We start from the raw sequence: 16,511 nt of genomic DNA, 5'->3' as shown, positions 1-16,511 counted from the left end.
TTCTGCTTTGCAATCTATTTATTCTGCTCTCTGCTTGTAACAGAGTAATACGTTATCAAAACAGAACGCTCAGAAAACAGTCCCCCAGGGAAAACCACCAGAGCCCCCCCATCCCACCGGCGAGGGACACCCGCAGTCGGTGTCTGTGGCCGCAGGGTCCGGCCATGAGGCGGTGCACGAGCACGCGAGCGCCCCGGGAGCCGGGTGGGGCGGAGACAGAGACGTGCGCAGTGACGCTCCCGCCTGCGACAGCGTGCCAGGCTCGAGCCCGAGTGTCCACCTTCGCCAGCTGAAGCCACCTCTCTCGTACTCAGCACACTCGCCAGGGCAACGGAACCAGAGGAAAGAAAACACCCAGCGCCCCGCTCCTTCGAGGCCCCCGGCCTCGGGTCTCCCGGCAGGCTCTCACAACCACCGGCCCGGGCGGCACAACAGCCGTCGCTAAGACGCTCTGGAACGTATTTAAAAACCGGGACGATTCGCGGTTACCCCTTATCAATCTCACGAGTCACTTTCGGCCGCGCTGCCGCAGACAGGAGCAGGCGGGACCTGCCGGCAACCCTGCCCCCCCACCCCCCGGGGGTGCGCAGACGCACGCACGGGCAGAGGGACGCCCAGGAGCCACGACCTTGCATCACCTGCTCCAGCAATCCAGACCTCACGGTGGTATTCGGATGCCCGCCAGGTACGGGCAGAAGGCAAAGGAACTCGTATGACAGGAAAACACAGCGTCAACGTAAGGCTCCCAAACTTTCTGCGTACGCACGATAGTGGCCTGACATCTAGTCCTTGAAGTATCTTCCCTTTACCCACGCTCAACGCTGCCAAGCCCCAGCCCGATGCGGAGAGAGGCCGTGCGAAGAGCGTGTCCAGGCTCCCTCGGAACCCGCTCAGGCCAGGTGCCCACGTCAGCCGGTCGTCGTGGACTCCCCAGCGGGGCCCTGGGCACACCGGGCCCGAGAGCAGCGACCCTGCTCCATGGCTGCGAAGGCGCGTTCCAGGGCAGGCAGCACCAGACGGTGGTGACAGGCGGGCGCAGGACGGAGCCCCAGCTCTGCTTGCCGGGCGCCCTTGGACCGGGCAGTCCCCGTGGGTCTCGGTCTCCTCATCTGTGAAGTGGGGACACTGCAGGGATAACTGGAACAGGGGAGCACATGATCCGGCGCTGGCACATCTTACGGGTCAACGAAGGGCACTGTCCTGGGCACACCACCGCCATCTCCCGTCAGGCCAGCCGTGGTGCTCTCGGCTGTTACAGACCTGTTCTTCTGAGTGCTGATTTCAGGCTCGGGTGGGGGGAAATCGCAGCCAGGGCCACCCCCAGTCTAGAACCGGCCAGGCCCGTCCACTGGAGGGGGCCGCAAGGCCAGCGGACCCTGCACTGCAAGGGAGAGGCCTCCCGAGGCCGGGGGGGGGGGGGGGGGGGGACCCACTCAGACCGCAGCGTGGACAGGACCCGACAAAGGCCGGGCCTGTGTAGAGGGACTGCGGGGGGGGTGGGGGGGGGGCACCGAGGCGACACAGGAGGCCCCCAGGGAGAAGGAAGCCCTTTCACGGCCAGACTGGATCCCTCCCCCCCAGAACAATGAATACTCCATCATTGTTTTGCCTTGAATCACATTTTTAAACACTTAACATACGGACATCTGTTCCTTGATGTTTCATCTTTGTTCATCTGTCATCCTCAAAATGAAAGTCCAGAACCTTCCGCACTAATTTTAAAGTCCGGCTGAACATTCAGTAGTGAACAAAGCTGAAAACACAAAAGAAAAAGGATGTATTTTTTAAAACCTTACGTATTTTTACTCACAAATCAGAACAAAACTTTCTACCTGCAGCTTCTCGACTCCACGACCCCACCCCCTAAGGAAGTCCTAACCCCGTTCTCTAGGCCGTCTTCCCTTTTCTTACACGGAGACGCAGAAATGCCGCTTACAGGGCGCACGCAGCCCCCAGACCACGAGCGACGTGAGCCCCGAGACCACGCACCAGCCGCCGGAGAAACGCACTTCCGAATCGAAGAGAGACGTGCAGGGGACAGACCTGTTTGAATTTCCCTCTGATTCTGTCTAAGTCTTCGTGAAGTTTATCATAGGTAGGGTCATCGTAAGGGAACTTCTGAATCATTCCAATCAACGATTCTAAGGCCTTCATCTTTTTGCTGTAAAGCACAGAAATAAAGACTTTTAGTCCCTTTTACATAATGGGCTCCGCTTATGTAGCAGCTTTGCCGATCGCGTACTTGAAAGCGGTGGGCGTGGGAAGCGTGCCTAGCTTCAGAAGCCAGATGGTTAATTTCTCGCTACACTCAATATTTATTTACCTAGCCACGTGCTCTCGCCCACACCCCACACTCGCCATCGGGGTGTATGACGCTACGGAGAGACCGGTCTCCCGGCCAGGGAGCAAGCGCCCGCCACGACCACAGCAACCACGGCTTCTCTAGGTCACAGACGCGGGGACAGACAAAGCCAGACAAGAAAAGAGTGCCGGGGCACGACCCAGCCTGCTCTGGGGCCTGGGATTTTCGGGACCTCGACACGTTCACGCTCACAGCCCTGGCGAGTTGGGCGGCAGGTAAACCGGCAAGCCCCTCCCTCCCAAGGGCAGGAATCAGGGTCAGGGGTCCGGGTTCGGTCCCCTCTCCAGGCGAGACAAAGCTCTGCTGGGAGGCGGGGCGGCTGTGGGACGTCTCTGAGCCTCGGCATCCTCGTCTGCAACACGCACACCTGCCGGCCACATCACAGGCTTTCTGGAGCACAGGCCTCTCCATAAAGCTCAGTACCCAGGACGGAGGGAAAGTACCGGACCCTGCAAGGGTTAAGTCTCTCCGCTTCCCCCGGACCCTGGAGGCCGGGGCCCACCCCCGGGGGGCTGGGGAAGACCGTTCACACGTGTGCACATTTAAACAACCATTTAAAACCTGTACTGACAGGGGGCGCCTGGGGGGCTCAGTCAGTTAAGCGTCCGACCTGGGCTCAGGTCATGGTCTTGTGGTTTGTGGCTTCGAGCCCCGCGTCGGGCTCTGTGCTGACAGCTCAGAGCCTACATAGAGCCTGCTTCGGATTCTGGGCCTCCCTCTCTGTCTCTCCCTCTCATGTTCTGCCTCTCTCTCTCTCTCTCTCTCTCTCTCTCAAAAATAAATAAAACATTTAAAAAATTTTTAAATTTTTTAAAATCATACTGACATAAAAATGCAAACACCTGCGGGGGTGCCTGAGTGGCTCAGTGGGTCGAGTACCCAACTTCGGCTCAGGTCATAATCTCGCGATTCATGGGTTCAAGCCCCGCATCGGGCTCTGTGCCGACAGCTCAGAGCTTGGATCCTGCTTCGGATCCTGTGTCTCCCCCTCCCTCTGCCCCTCTCCCACTCGCGCTCTGTTTCTCTCTCAAAAATAAACTAAAAAAATTTCTTTTAAGTGCAAAAACCTGGAAACCACAGCTCGGTGAGAAAGGCTTTTAGACTGTGTTTCAAAGAGCCCCTCCGGCTGTGCTGGTGCAGCAGGGGCAGCAGCGAGGGGGCTGCAGGGCTTTCTCCTGACAAGGGGCTGCGTGCACGGCTTGAAGAAATTAGGGGCGCCTGGGTGGCTCGGTGGGTAAAGTGTCCCACTCTCAATTTCGGCTCAGGTCATGACCTCAAAGTTTGTGAGTTCGAGCCCCACACCGGGCTCTGCGCTGACAGTGCGGAGCCTGCTTGGGATTCTCCTCCTCTCTCTGCCCCTCCCCTCCACGCACAGGCTCAATCTCTCGCTCCCAAAATAAATAAACTTTAAGAAAACAAAAAGGAAGGACTTAGGAGCCCCCATGGGGGGCGGGGGCGGCAGGCCCTGGCTGTGGGACCCCTCCACACAGCGCGGCTCTCCTCCGGAAGCCAGCATGCGTCGGAGCTGGAGAGAAGGGGAGACTGCTGGAGAGCGCCAAGCACTGCCTCTCCCCATCCTGTCCTCTCGTGGACCAGACCCAGACGGAGAGCCAAGCTCAGCTGGGACTGCCGCCCAGGGGCGCCACAAGACGCCGACCGCTCGCTCCCCGGCTGCTCCCGCAGTCCTCAGAGGACCACCCCTGCCCCCCGCCTCCCCGACCCCCGGCGAGGTGCCCCGGGCTAACTCCACATCCGGTCCACCCTGGGCTACTCATGGGGACTCAATGGAGGCAGCCCATCGCCGGCGATCTCGGCATCACCCACAGTCAGCCGCCGGCATTCCTCTCCTCACATTCGGATACGGAGGCGGCCCAAATTCTAGAAGTTCAAAGTTACGTCAAATAAGACAATGAGTCGCTCCGACAGGGGAATGCCACCCTCCCTGCTCTGTTATCCAGTGTCCTAGGGCCCCTCCCAGGCCAGGCAAAGCCACCAGACAACAGCATGACGCAGGGGCCCGCGAGCAGGAGGACGGCCAGACCACGTGTGCCTTTTGCCTTAAGGCTCATTTCCAGCTTAGGGCAAAGACAGATGTGCAACGGGGCCGTGGGGGCTTGAGCAGGTAGCACACAGTAGGGAGAGTTTAAGAAGAGTACGAACGATACAAAACACGGCCAACATTTACTAGGTGCCTCCAAGTACCAGACTCAGGTCAAACATACTCAATGCCTTATCACACAAGCAGACCTAGCAGCTGCATTAAAAAGCTAACGACAACACAGTCACCATTCCTGAGCCCCGTTCACACCGAGAACATCCTACAGCGCTTATCAGAAGCCCAGGGGAAAGATGAACAAGAAGATGTCATCAATTTGAACATTATCTTACTGGCCGGGTATCTAAGATTCCAGGAAAAGGCAGAGGGCGCCAAAAACTCCCCGGAAGTAATCGGAACTTTGCTCATCGAACACCAAAAACAGGGCCCGCACTCTCTATTTACCATTCCCCGTAAATATCGCGACAACATTCAAGTCTGGCCCGATTGTTTTTCCACTTTGGAGGTGAGGAGACGGACGCATTAACTGTCCAAAGTCACAGTGAGCTATGGAACCAGGACTCCTGGTCCACATGCTGGAAAAGAAAGAAATCTTCAACTTTACCTGTCTTTCTCGGTGGCACAACTGTGCAGGAGACATCGCCAAGCGAAAGCAAACCCCTGATAGCACCCAATCTGTGAATTTATAAAAACATTTAAGAGTGAGATGAATCAGCAACCAGCTACACTTGACCTAGTCTTCAAGCTCTCAGAACTCAAGGGGGGGATGGAGGGCAGTGGTGCTTCTTGCGCCACAGGTTCTGGAAGCACCTGCTGGGCCTCACGCAACGGAAGTCAAGAGGCCGAGCCATCAGTGGGGTGGCAGCCTCGCAAGAAGGCCCCACGGGCCCCGCACCCTGGGAGGCGTGTCCCGTGTGTCCCCTGTAACCGCAGCGAGCCGGCCCACGCAGCCAGGAGAACGTGGGAGAAGGCAGCACACGGCTTCTGAATTTAGGCGTGACGGACAGCGTCGCTTCTGCCCTGCTGTCTCAGATCGCTCGCGCCAAGCGTCACCAGGACACTCGAGCAGCCTATGGGGAGGTCCACGTGGCCGGCACAGCGGTGTGAGCGAGCCATCCTGGAAGGGGGGCTCCCGGCCCCAGTCGAGGCTTCACGTGGCTGTAGGCCTGGCTGATACGCTGACCCCAGCGCCATGCGGCCTGGAGCAAGAAGCACCCAGTCCCGCTGCTCCTGGACTCCCGACCCTCAGAATGCGCGTGACATGATGAGCATGTGTTGTCTGCGGCCCACACCGCCTGTGGGGATCAGCTTTACCGCAACAGACATCTAACGCAGTCACGACTGCGACTGGCTTGGCCATTTAGAGCCGGTCATCCGCCACGAAGGGCGGAAGAGAAGGAAAACTATGCACACTTCGTGGACTTTCAAGGGGAATGGAAATGGAATGCGGTCACAGGACACAAGGTGAGGATTCAGCTGGCTTAAGACACAGGGCGCCACTACGGGCTACTCCGGCACAAACAGAGGTGACCGAGGACTTGTGTCCTCATTCCTCAGGCGGCAGTTTCATTGTCTTTGTAAAGGCACACCTCGGAGACCCTGCAGGTTCGGTTCCAGACCGCTGCAACAGACGATGCTTTGCTTTCCCAGTGCACTTGAAAGTTACGTTTACAGCACGCTGTACTGTATTACGTGGGCAATTGATTTTGCCTTAAAAAAAAAAAACAACAATGTACATACCCTAATTAAAAACACTTTATTGCTAAAAAATGCTAACCAAACCTGAGTGCTCAGCAAGGCATAACCAGGGACCACAGATCACCAAAACGAAAATAACAATAATGAAAAGCTTTGAGGGGCGCCTGGGTGGCTCGGTCGGTTAAGCATCGGACTCTTGATCTCGGCTCAGGTCACGATCTCAGTTTTGTGACGTCCGGCCCCACGTCCGGCTCTGTGCTGACAGTGCGGAGCCTGCGTGGGATTCTTGCTCTCCCTTTCTCTCTGCCCCTCCCCCACCCACGCTGTCTCTCTCTAAATAAATAAACCTTAAAAACCTAAAAGAAAATAACGAACAGCTTTGCAACCTTGCGAGAAGTACCGAAGTGTGACGCGGAGACGTGGAGTGAGCAGATGCTGTTGGAACAATGGCACCAGCAGACTTGCCCGACCCGGGACTGCCACAAAACTTCAACCTGTACGAGCCGCAGTACCCGCAGAGCGCAAGGGGACCAGGCGTCCTTGTACAGCAGTCTGCTCTGTCGCTCCGTACCAAGAACATTTCTCCATCCGCACTGTCTAGACCGCTGCTGTTTAGAGAGGCCTCATGTTCTGGCTCTACCATATGGATCATCAAAGCGAATTATAAACTACACGAAAAGGGCTCATTTCTCAATGGGGGGTTCTCGCTTACCTCGGACCCAATTTTGGCTCCATGTAACGTGCCGTACCGTCTTCCTTCAATTATACCCAAGCTACTGCCTTCTTCGTAGCCTTCCTGATATCCTTCCCCATGAAACCTGTAAGGGAGAGACCAGCTTGATCAAACAAACAGGAGGGAGAGTGTTTTTCCTGGACAAATCCTTCTCTCCCACGTTACCCAGACTCAGCAAGGCGAGACACTGTATGATAGAGACAATGTGGAATGTAAGTCAGAAAGCTTAGGTTCCAGGGGCGCCCGGGTGGCTCAGTTGATTAACCATCCGACTCTTGATTTCAGCTCAGGTCGTGATCCCCGAGTTCGAGTCCTGAGGTGGGCTTCTCACTAACAGCGTAGAGCCTGCTTGAGATTTTCTTTCTCCCTCTCTCTCGGCCCTTCCCCTGCTCACTGTCTCTCTCAAAATAAATAAATAATCTTTAAAAAAAAGAAAGAATGAAAAGAAAGCAGAGAAAGAAAAGAAAAAGAAAAAGAAAAAGAAAAGAGAAAAGCAACTGTTTAAAATAGTACAAAAAGAAAACTTAGGTTCCAATCCTAAGTTGGTCGGTCTCTCGCTGCAAGTCACTGCCCCTCTTGAAACCCAATTTGCCTCTTCTACGTGGGGGGGGGGGGGGGAGGGTGTGGGTAAATTTGTGATTCCCAAACCTGGTAAGATACCAGAAACAGAGGAAAAAAAATTTTAATTCTTATTTTTTTTTTTTTTTGAGAGAGACAGAGACGAGAGAGAGAGAGGCAGAGCACAAGGTGGGGAGGGGCAGAGAGAGAGGGAGACACGGAATCGGAAGCAGGCTCCAGGCTCTGAGCTGTCAGCACAGAGCCTGACGCGGGGATCAAACCCACAAACCGCGAGATCGTGACCTGAGCCGAAGTCGGACACTTCACCAACTGAGCCACCCGGGCGCCCCCACAGGAAATTTTTAAAGATACAAATTCAAGAGCCTTGGCCCCCACCGCCGCCCATAATTTGGTAAATCTGAGGTAAGGCCCAGGAATCTACTTTTTTGAAACCTCCGAGGTGACGCTCGTCTGCAGCCAGGTGAGTTCTGTGGGTCTATCAGCTCAGTTGCTTCAAAACACCCTACGAAATACACAGGGCTTTCCATCACAACCCAGTACTCTGGGAGAGAGAAATGCCATCAGAGCACCGCAAAACGTGCCACCGCAGCGGCGCCTGGAACACAGTCAAGGCTCTGACTCTGAGGGCTCAACAGCGGAACTGGTACCGTCCTAACCTGCGATCACCAAGAACAAAGTAAGTTTGCTGGAGCCCCCGATGAGGCAACCAACGTACAGCTCCCACTTACTGGCTGTGCGACCGCGGGGAGTGCCCTCGCCCCCTCTGCGACGCAGGGGGAGTTACAGGGCCTGACTCACAAGCAGGGCTAAAACAACACGCGGATGCAACACTTCGCTCAGTGCTGGGTTCACAGAAAGCTCTAAATAAATGTCAGCGGCTGATTGTTCAATGTCCGCTCTCTTTCGGGGCTGAGGTCTACCGATGTCTCCGGTGGGCCGGCCACAAAGCCGCACAGGTCCCCGCCGTCACAGCCCTCGGCACTCCCCCGGGGGCTCTGCAGGCAAAGGGAGGACGTCTGACACATTTATCAGCGTGCCCATGAATGCGGCCGTATGTCCCGCCACCACGGAACAAGGAAAGGGGGCAGCGCCCAGATGGCAAAGGCCCGTCCCACCCAAGTACGGGGCGTCCCCGGAGGAAGGCAGGCAGCAGGCCGAGCAGATGCTCGGGGCCGCCCCGGAGCGGGAGGCGGGTCTGGGGCAGCAGCTGGGCACGTGGCGCGCGGCCGAGCGGGAAAGGGGCAGCCACAGCCTCTCGGCCCCACAGGCGTCCGCGGCCTTCGCGGCCCCACCGCGCTGCCCCCGACGCCCGCGGCCCGGGGGGCCCGCGCAGCTTCCGCGGCCGAGAACGGGCGCCGGCCCGGCCCCGCCACCCACCTCTCGTCCGCCATCACGATGGCGTCGAACACGTCCTGGCTCCCGGCCATGGCGGCGCGCCCGGCCCGCCCTGCCCCTCGCGCGGCGGCCGCCACCCGCGCACCCCAGGCGCCCACTCACCGCCGCCGCCGCCGCCGCGGAGGCGAGGCCACTTCCGGGGACGGCGGCGCGGGGCAGGCCGGGTAAGGACGGCACGCGGGAGGGCCCAGCCGGCGCCCGGGGCTCCAGGACGCATGCGCGCCGGCCGCGGGGGGGCGGGGCCGGGGCCGGCGAGGTCCAGCGGCCCCTTCGCGACACAAGGCTTCGCGTTCTGGGTGGGACGCGGCTCCAGGTGAGCGCGGAGTTGCAGTTTCTACGCCAGAGCCGTGGAGGAAATCCTAAAGGGAAAAGCAGTATGTTTCACTCCGTGAGAATGCAAATCCGTGCATGCCCAAAGTGGCGATAGCGTTAAAAGCTAAGGAACAATCCAGAGGTGTGTGTTTCGTGAACGTCACGACTAAGGGAATCACGTTTCTTGTTTGTAAAGAGCTTACTAAAATGAACAAGCCACGGGCCCAGGGCTTGAGGGCGGAACCCACGGGTCAGGCAGTGTGGAGAACGGGGGGTCTGTGCCCGAGACCTTGTCACTTCGCCTCCAGGACGCGCGCTGATGTTCCCCGCAGCACCGTGACGACTCCAGCGGCCGCCAGAAATAATGTCGGAAGCAAAAGTGAGGTCATGGAAAATGCTCCTGAGGTTCACGGGGAAAAAGAATTCCACGTATCCTCCAATTCCAATTACGTTAAGCAATTCTCGTTTTAAAAAGAATGAAAGCACACCACCAAAATGTTCACAGTGACTAGATCTAGATTTTGGAATTACGGCAATTTTAAAATATCCTCTTTTATATTTTTTTCTGAGTGTCCGTGGTTGCACAGTGAACATAAGTCTTAAGAGCATTAAGAGAGCCCCATGAAATACGATTTTCAGAAGATGACATGAGTTTGTTCTTTAAATATCTTTTCATTTTTAGGTTTTTTTTTTTTTTTTTTTTATCAGCAAATAAAACCACAAAACGTTTGGGATGTAGGAAAAGGGACAAAACAAGCAAGCAAATGGATCCACTCTCCCAGCACTCTGGCCACCAGTTAATTTTTGCTAATTTTGTTACATTATTTTCTTCGAATTTTCAGGTGAAAATGTTAACACACATACAATTTCATATCCTTCTCCCTGCCTATTAATGAGTAATAAAACCTTATATTACAAATATGTCCCAAATAAGGGAGTGGTTCTTTCATTGTTACATACATAAAATAGGTTTTTTGAACATAAACCTCATCAGCTGAAAGAAAATGAAATAAACTATATTTTTTGCCATGGGAAAAGAATACGTGATGAGGAAGAGACCGATTACAGGATAAGATCTGTGGACATAAAGTCGTATACAGGACGGTATGAATCTTAATTTCAAACTTTTAAATAATTTTATACAGCTTTGAAAGATTATATGTGCTACAGAAACAACACAATCTGATTCAAACTATTGTTTGGGGGGAAAAAAAGAAAAAAAACAACTTTGGAGAGATCTTCCCCCACTGTGTTCCATGGTTATGTTCCTAAAATACTGTCTTGAACCCAGACTGTTTTAACATTAAAGGGTCAGAGATTGGTTATGTCGTCTTAGATTTTCTTTTCTTTTTTTTTTAATGTTGATTTATTTTTGAGAGAGAGAGAGAGGGAGACAGACAATCCCAAGCAGGCTCCGATGCGGGGCTTGAACCCACGAATTCTGAGATCCTGACCTGAGCCAAAATTAAGAGTCAAACACTTACCCCACTGAGCCACCCAGGCACCCCTGTTATCTTGGATTTTCAGTACTTGTTCACAAGTAGCTTCATTTTCAAACAAGGACAAGACTTTTAAAACATGGCTTCAAAGGTAGAAAAAGGCAATTTTCAAGTACAAATATAATTTACTTCAAAATTCTTCTTTTTAATAAGGATTAGCTTCAGCTGATTTTTAAAAATCTTTTAAAATGTTTATTTATTTTTGTGAGAGAGACAGAGAGTGAGCTGGGGAGGAGCAGAGAGAGGGAGACACAGAATCCGAAGCGGGCTCCAGGCTCTGAGTTGTCAGTACAGAACCTGACACAGGGCTGGAACCCAGGAACCATGAGATCATGACCTGAGCCAAAGTTGGATGCTTAACTGACTGAGCCACCCAGGTGTCCCTCAAAATTCTTAAATAAGTTTCAAATTTGGTGTCCTTTTCAATATCTGAACCCATTAAAAAGCAGGTAGAAATACTCTGAATTAATATGTCTCCCTGTTATGTTTTTGAGTTTTTTAGAAAACGTGGTATTTGTTTGGGTAGCTCTTAGGAACTGAAATTTCTCCATTTAATTGAGTGGAATAAGAATTCATAAATTTGTTTAGGTATAATGAAAACTAAAAAGGTTTTCAAAGGTGTAGAACTTTCTTGCCTTGATTATATTAATTCTAATGGCTTCAAAACACTATTATTAAATATTTAATTTATAACGAGTATCAAGGGGATAATATAATCAACTCCTGGGAATCCACCGTATTAACAAGTAAAACACACTTTAAAAAATTGTAACGTTTCACGTATTCTTGTTCAGGTTCAAACGGAACCAAGTCAATATAAGTAAAGAGAAAAATGAAATTCATCCAAGTTCATTGAAAAGTATTCGCTTACTGGAATTGATTTTTTTTTTAATTTTACCTATATCTGCAGCAAAACATTCGCCAGCCTGCAAAACTAAGCAAAATGAACCTGAATGTGCAGATTTACAGTTGTTAACCTGGAAACACATCCATTTTGTCAGGACAAAAAAAAAAAAAAAAAGCGAGATAAAAACAAAATGTGTCATTTGTTCCCAAGGCAGTAAAAAACAAAAAACCAAAAAAACTTCAGGCCTCTCGACCAGTTTCAATATATGTTTCAAAATCTGCAGGGGTGGGGCGCCTGGGTGGCTCAGTCAGTTAAGCGTCCGACTTCAGCTCAGGTCACAATGTCGTGGTCCATGAGTTCAAGCCCCGTGTCGGGCTCTGGGCTGATGGCTCGGAGCCTGGAGCCTGCTTCCGATTCTGTGTCTCCCTCTCTCTCTGCCCCTCCCCCGTTCATGCTCTGTCTCTCTCTGTCTCAAAAATAAATAAACGTTAAAAAAAAAAAAATCTGCAGGGGTGCCTGGGTGGCTCAGTCGGTTAAGCGTCAGAATCTTGATTTCGGCTCAGGTCACGGTCTCGTGGTTTGTGGGTTTGAGCCCCGTGTTGGGCTCTGTGCACTAACAGTGCTGACACGGCAGAGCCTGCCTGGGATTCTCTCTCTCTCCGTCTCTCTCTGCCTCTCCCCCACTAGTGCGCTCTCTCTCAAAATAAATAAACTAAAATAATAATAACCTGCAAACATAAGGTCCTTATCCCGTTACAGATTAATTCGGTCCTTAGCTACAGAGCTGGAGTGCTCATTTCTGGCTAATGGGTTGACGAGATGATGAGTAATCTTTATCTTCTCCTTGATGTGTTTCTGTGTTTGATTTTTCTTTTCATCGTGGAGCAAATGTGCCTTGTATAATCAGAAGAAAAAAAAAGCAGTTTCAAATTCTTAAAAGGAAGTCATTTAGGCGACGACTTCCAGGAAATAAATCTCCCTCTCGTTCTTTATTCGTCAAAAATAAAGGAAGACACAATTGGAAAAAGAGGCATTTTGGAGGCTTTCAAATCCCAGTTTGACCCCTGGGACAGGAGACAGAGAATCCACGCTTTGGGTCCCTGGCAGGCTCTTCGGCTAATTCCCCTCTTTTCCTTCCCCAAAGGAGAAAACGCGGGAGCCTGCTCAGAAGGACTATTTTCTTTTTTCTTCTTGTTTTTAACCCACTATTTTTTAATTAAGTTTTTATTTTTATTCTGGTATAGTTAACGTAAAGCGTTATATAATTTTCACGTACACAATATAGTGATTCAGCAACTCTATACATCCATTACTCAGTGCCTGTCATGATAAGTGGACTCTATTTGTTGTTGTTTTTTTTTTAAGTTTATTTATTTTTTGACAGTGGGGGGAGAAGCAGAGAGAGAGGGAAAGAGAATCCCAAGCAGGCTCCACTGACAGCGTGGAACCCTACACGGGGCTCGAACCCACAAACCGTGAGATCATGACCTGAGCCAAAATCAAGATTCTGACGCTTAACTGACTGAGCCACCCAGGCGCCCCCCCCCCCCATGATGAGTGTACTCTTAATCCCCGTCACCTGTTTCCCCCATGCCCCCCACCCACCTCCCTCTGGTGACCGTCAGTTTATTCTCTATAATGAGGAGTCTGTTTCTTGATTTGCCTCTTTGCTCATTTGTTTTGTTTCTTAAATTCCACATATGAATGAAATCATACGGTATTTGCCTTTGTCTGACTCATTTCGCTTAGCGTTATACTCTCTAGCTGCATCCATGCCGTTGCAAATGGCAAGATTTCATTCTTTTCGATTCCATCGTGTATACATACCGCGTCTTCTTTACCCGTTCATCAGCCAGTGGACACCTGGGCTGCTATCATGATTTGGCTATCGTAAGTAATGCTGCTATAAACATGGGGCGCACGTACCCCTTTGCATGAGCGGTTTTGTATTTGGAGGGGTAAATATCCAGCGGCGCCATAACTGGATCAAGGGTTAGTTCTATTTTTAGCTTTTTGCCGAAACCCCATACTGTTCTCTCCAGCGGCTGCACCCGTGTGCGTTCCCAGCCCGAAGGGCCGTTTTCTACCTGCCTGCTCGGAGCCTCTGACAGCTACAAGCCAGGAGACATGCAGAGAGACTGGGGGTCTGGTGCTGTGACCCGCGACCAAGAGGCGTCCCTGAGCACTCACGCCCTACAGAAGGGCCCTGGCCGGCAGGGGTCAGCCTCCACCCCTGGGGCCCTGCTCTGAGATTTGGGTCCGAGCTCACCACCCAGGCCCCCCAGCTCCGAATCCCTCCATCTTCCTGACTGCTCTGGGATCCACGGGGACACGTCCAGTGCTTCCAAATGCAAGGAGGAGACAAGGAGAGTCCGGGCAGGCAGCCCCCCACGCCCCCCCCCCCCCCAGAAGTCCTCAAAGGCCGGCCGGTCTCAGAGGGAGAGTCATACCCTTATGGAGAGGCAGAGACAATCGGGGGTAAAGTGGCACAAAGATCCGGCAGCCGTACTTACTTCCGCCGAGGGGACCGACCTCTCCCGCGCACCCTTGTGTCAGCACGGGGCTCGGTTGTGCTGAGTGACAGACACACCCTGACATCTCAGTGCCTTCTGCCCCGAAGGGCTGGCTGCTTCCCACTTGCACAGAGTCTAGCGTGAGTCGGGCCGGGGCTGGGGGAGGAGGAGGAGGAGGGGGTCTCCCAAACTGTGATTTTCAAAGTCGGCGAAGGTGTCAAAGAAAATACGAACGTCTGAATCTTTGCAGGTGCCAAAGTTGCAAGCTTACTTTGCCAAGGGTCTAGTGCAGCGCAGACGCTCCGTACATGGGGTCGAAGGAAGGAGCAGAAGAGCTCAGCTGGCAGGTGGCTGGCTGGGAAGGCCCCCCCCCACCCCCCACCGCCGGGGCCATGGGAGGGAGGAGGGGCCAGACGTCACCTTGGCCCTGTTTGCCTGGCATGTTTGAGCACGGCCTGCAGGGGCCTTCTGGCCCCAGCGCCCCTCTCTGGGCTTTCGCTCCCCTGCCCAGCCTGGGAGAGCTCTTCTATCTCCCGGCCTGAATATCTGCCTCCCAACGGGACAGTGACCTCGGGGGGCGAGGCTGGGGCTCCCGAAACCTGAGCACACTCATTCTGAGCTCTGCAGCAGTAAAGCCCAGACCCTTGTTTCCATTTCCTCCTCTACTCGGGTGTGTGGTGCTGCTCGAGGAAACCAGCTTTTCTCAGCGTCTGAAATTCAGTCTCACCGACCGGGCATTAGTGGGACTCACCTCCATTTGCTCATCTGTAAAATGGGAGGAATACTGGTCCCCTCCCCGCCTCGCAGGCATGATGGGACGATGGGTGGCTGGCATGCAGGAAATGCAATAAATATATTCATAGATATACACATATATATGTTCGTTTTTGTCAATATAAATATTTATATCTATAAACGTGTATATTTATGTATTGTTTTCCAGGCGCGTGTCTAACGGCGGGTGGCAGAAGGGAAGGAGCCCTCCCCTCCCTCCGCGCCCTCCTGGGGTCCAGTACCAGAGGTTCTCCGCGAAACTGGGCAGGTGGACGGGGACCCTGGCAGGCAGGAGGCCGGAGTCGGCCGCGCGCGGGCCGTTCGCTCACCCGCCACTGGGGGGCGCCGTTGCGCTTCGGGCCGCGCCTCCCAGCTCGGCTCCTGGCCACCTGCCGCCGGGCTCGGGGAAATCCCTACTGGCGGCCCTTTTACGGGGCTAGAACATTCTTACCCCGAGCTTCCGTTTCCCCAGCCAGGCCACAATAATGACGATAAGGACCCACTTATCTGTGTGTCAGAACCTCTTCTTAGGTTATCACTTGTAATTCTTAAAAATGTGCCCTGGAGGGATGTTATCAGTATCACTCAGGGTGGACACTGAGGCTCTGGGGGCGAGGGTGGCCACGTGGCTTCTAAGGGGCAGATGTTAAAGCCACCCCGGACCACATGGCCTCCCTCCATTACCGCCTACCCCAGCCTCTAGCCGCCCAGCCCCCATGAGAGGAGGTCCTGGCCCACTCACTACCCCTGTCCAGCTGGGAGCACTCCGATCACATAAGGAGAAGGAAACCTGGGCCGACTGACATCACCCAGCTCCGATGAGGAGCACGATCGCGGAGCCCCGAGTCCCAGGTCTCCCAGGGAGAGCACTCTAGAACTCCTCCCATCAACCTGCTCTGGTCTGAGCCCAGCTGCCCCAGCTCTCAGACGCTTCATCCAGGGCTGGTGTTGGATTCAGGCTTCACCTGGGCCTGGGCTCCCTCCACGCTACCTGGGGGCCCAGGAGCCACAGGGCTGGACAGCTGACGAGGAAGGTGACCCCCACCCACCCCCAACCTGCCTCGGGCCTCTCCCGCACCCACCCCGCCGGGGCCCTGCCAGCCCCGGGCTGGTGTCGGTCGTGGGTGAAACTCCAGGCCTGGCGCCCTCACCGTCGGCCCCCCGTCCTTCCTAAAGTAAACAGTTGCGGTGGTTCTGAGGGATCTGACTGCACACGTGTGCATAAGCATTGCCCCTGGACAAATTGAGAGTGCAATCCGGCGGCCTCTGGAAAGACGCGTAACGCGCGTACCCTTTCCGACGTGGCAATTCCTCTCAACTTTCCATCGGTCGTGGGTTGAATGATGCTCCCCAAGACGATGTGTCCACCTCTTAACCCCCAGAACCAAAGAATGTGACCTTAGTTGGGGAAAGTATCGTGGCAGATGTAAAGATCTTGAGACGGGATCGTTCTGGATTACCCACATGAAGCCAGAGGCAGAGGCCGGAGGGGCGCAGCCATCAGCCCAGGGACGCCTGGAGCCCCCCAGAAGCTGGAGGAGGCAGGAAGGATCCTCCCCCCTACAGCCTCCGGAGGGAGTGAGGCCCTGCACACACCTTGGCTAATAAAGAAAAACACACACCCCTCTAAATGGAATCCAAGGACCCCCCCAGTCAATAGGCGGGAAGATGGGGCCCCCCCGAAGGGCCCAGGGGGTCAGCCACTGGTGTCAGAACTGGGGCCGGTGAGGACTCCTCCCAGGA

At 53.8% G+C, this 16,511-nt stretch overlaps 1 protein-coding gene across 2 annotated transcripts; it reads right to left on the bottom strand.

Annotated features, from left to right (window-relative positions):
* Positions 1-8,941, bottom strand: LTO1 (LTO1 maturation factor of ABCE1). Of its 2 annotated transcripts, XM_027045681.2 has the most exons (6): positions 8,806-8,941; positions 6,829-6,934; positions 5,023-5,093; positions 2,044-2,161; positions 1,641-1,753; positions 1-1,109 (listed from the first exon to the last, which is right to left on the bottom strand). In XM_027045681.2, exons 1-5 carry the CDS (start codon positions 8,853-8,855, stop codon positions 1,685-1,687), a joined length of 414 nt encoding a protein of 137 aa, XP_026901482.1. In that variant the 5' UTR covers positions 8,856-8,941; the 3' UTR covers positions 1-1,109; positions 1,641-1,684. The 2 variants fall into 2 exon arrangements, with proteins under 2 accessions (XP_026901482.1, XP_026901481.1); XM_027045680.2 differs by having other exon boundaries at positions 1-1,753.
* Positions 8,942-16,511: the final 7,570 nt, after the last annotated feature.

The sequence above is a fragment of the Acinonyx jubatus genome, chromosome D1, assembly GCF_027475565.1.
Source record: "Acinonyx jubatus isolate Ajub_Pintada_27869175 chromosome D1, VMU_Ajub_asm_v1.0, whole genome shotgun sequence".
Taxonomy (NCBI): Eukaryota; Metazoa; Chordata; class Mammalia; order Carnivora; family Felidae; genus Acinonyx; species Acinonyx jubatus.
This window is presented reverse-complemented; position numbering and strand designations above follow the sequence as displayed.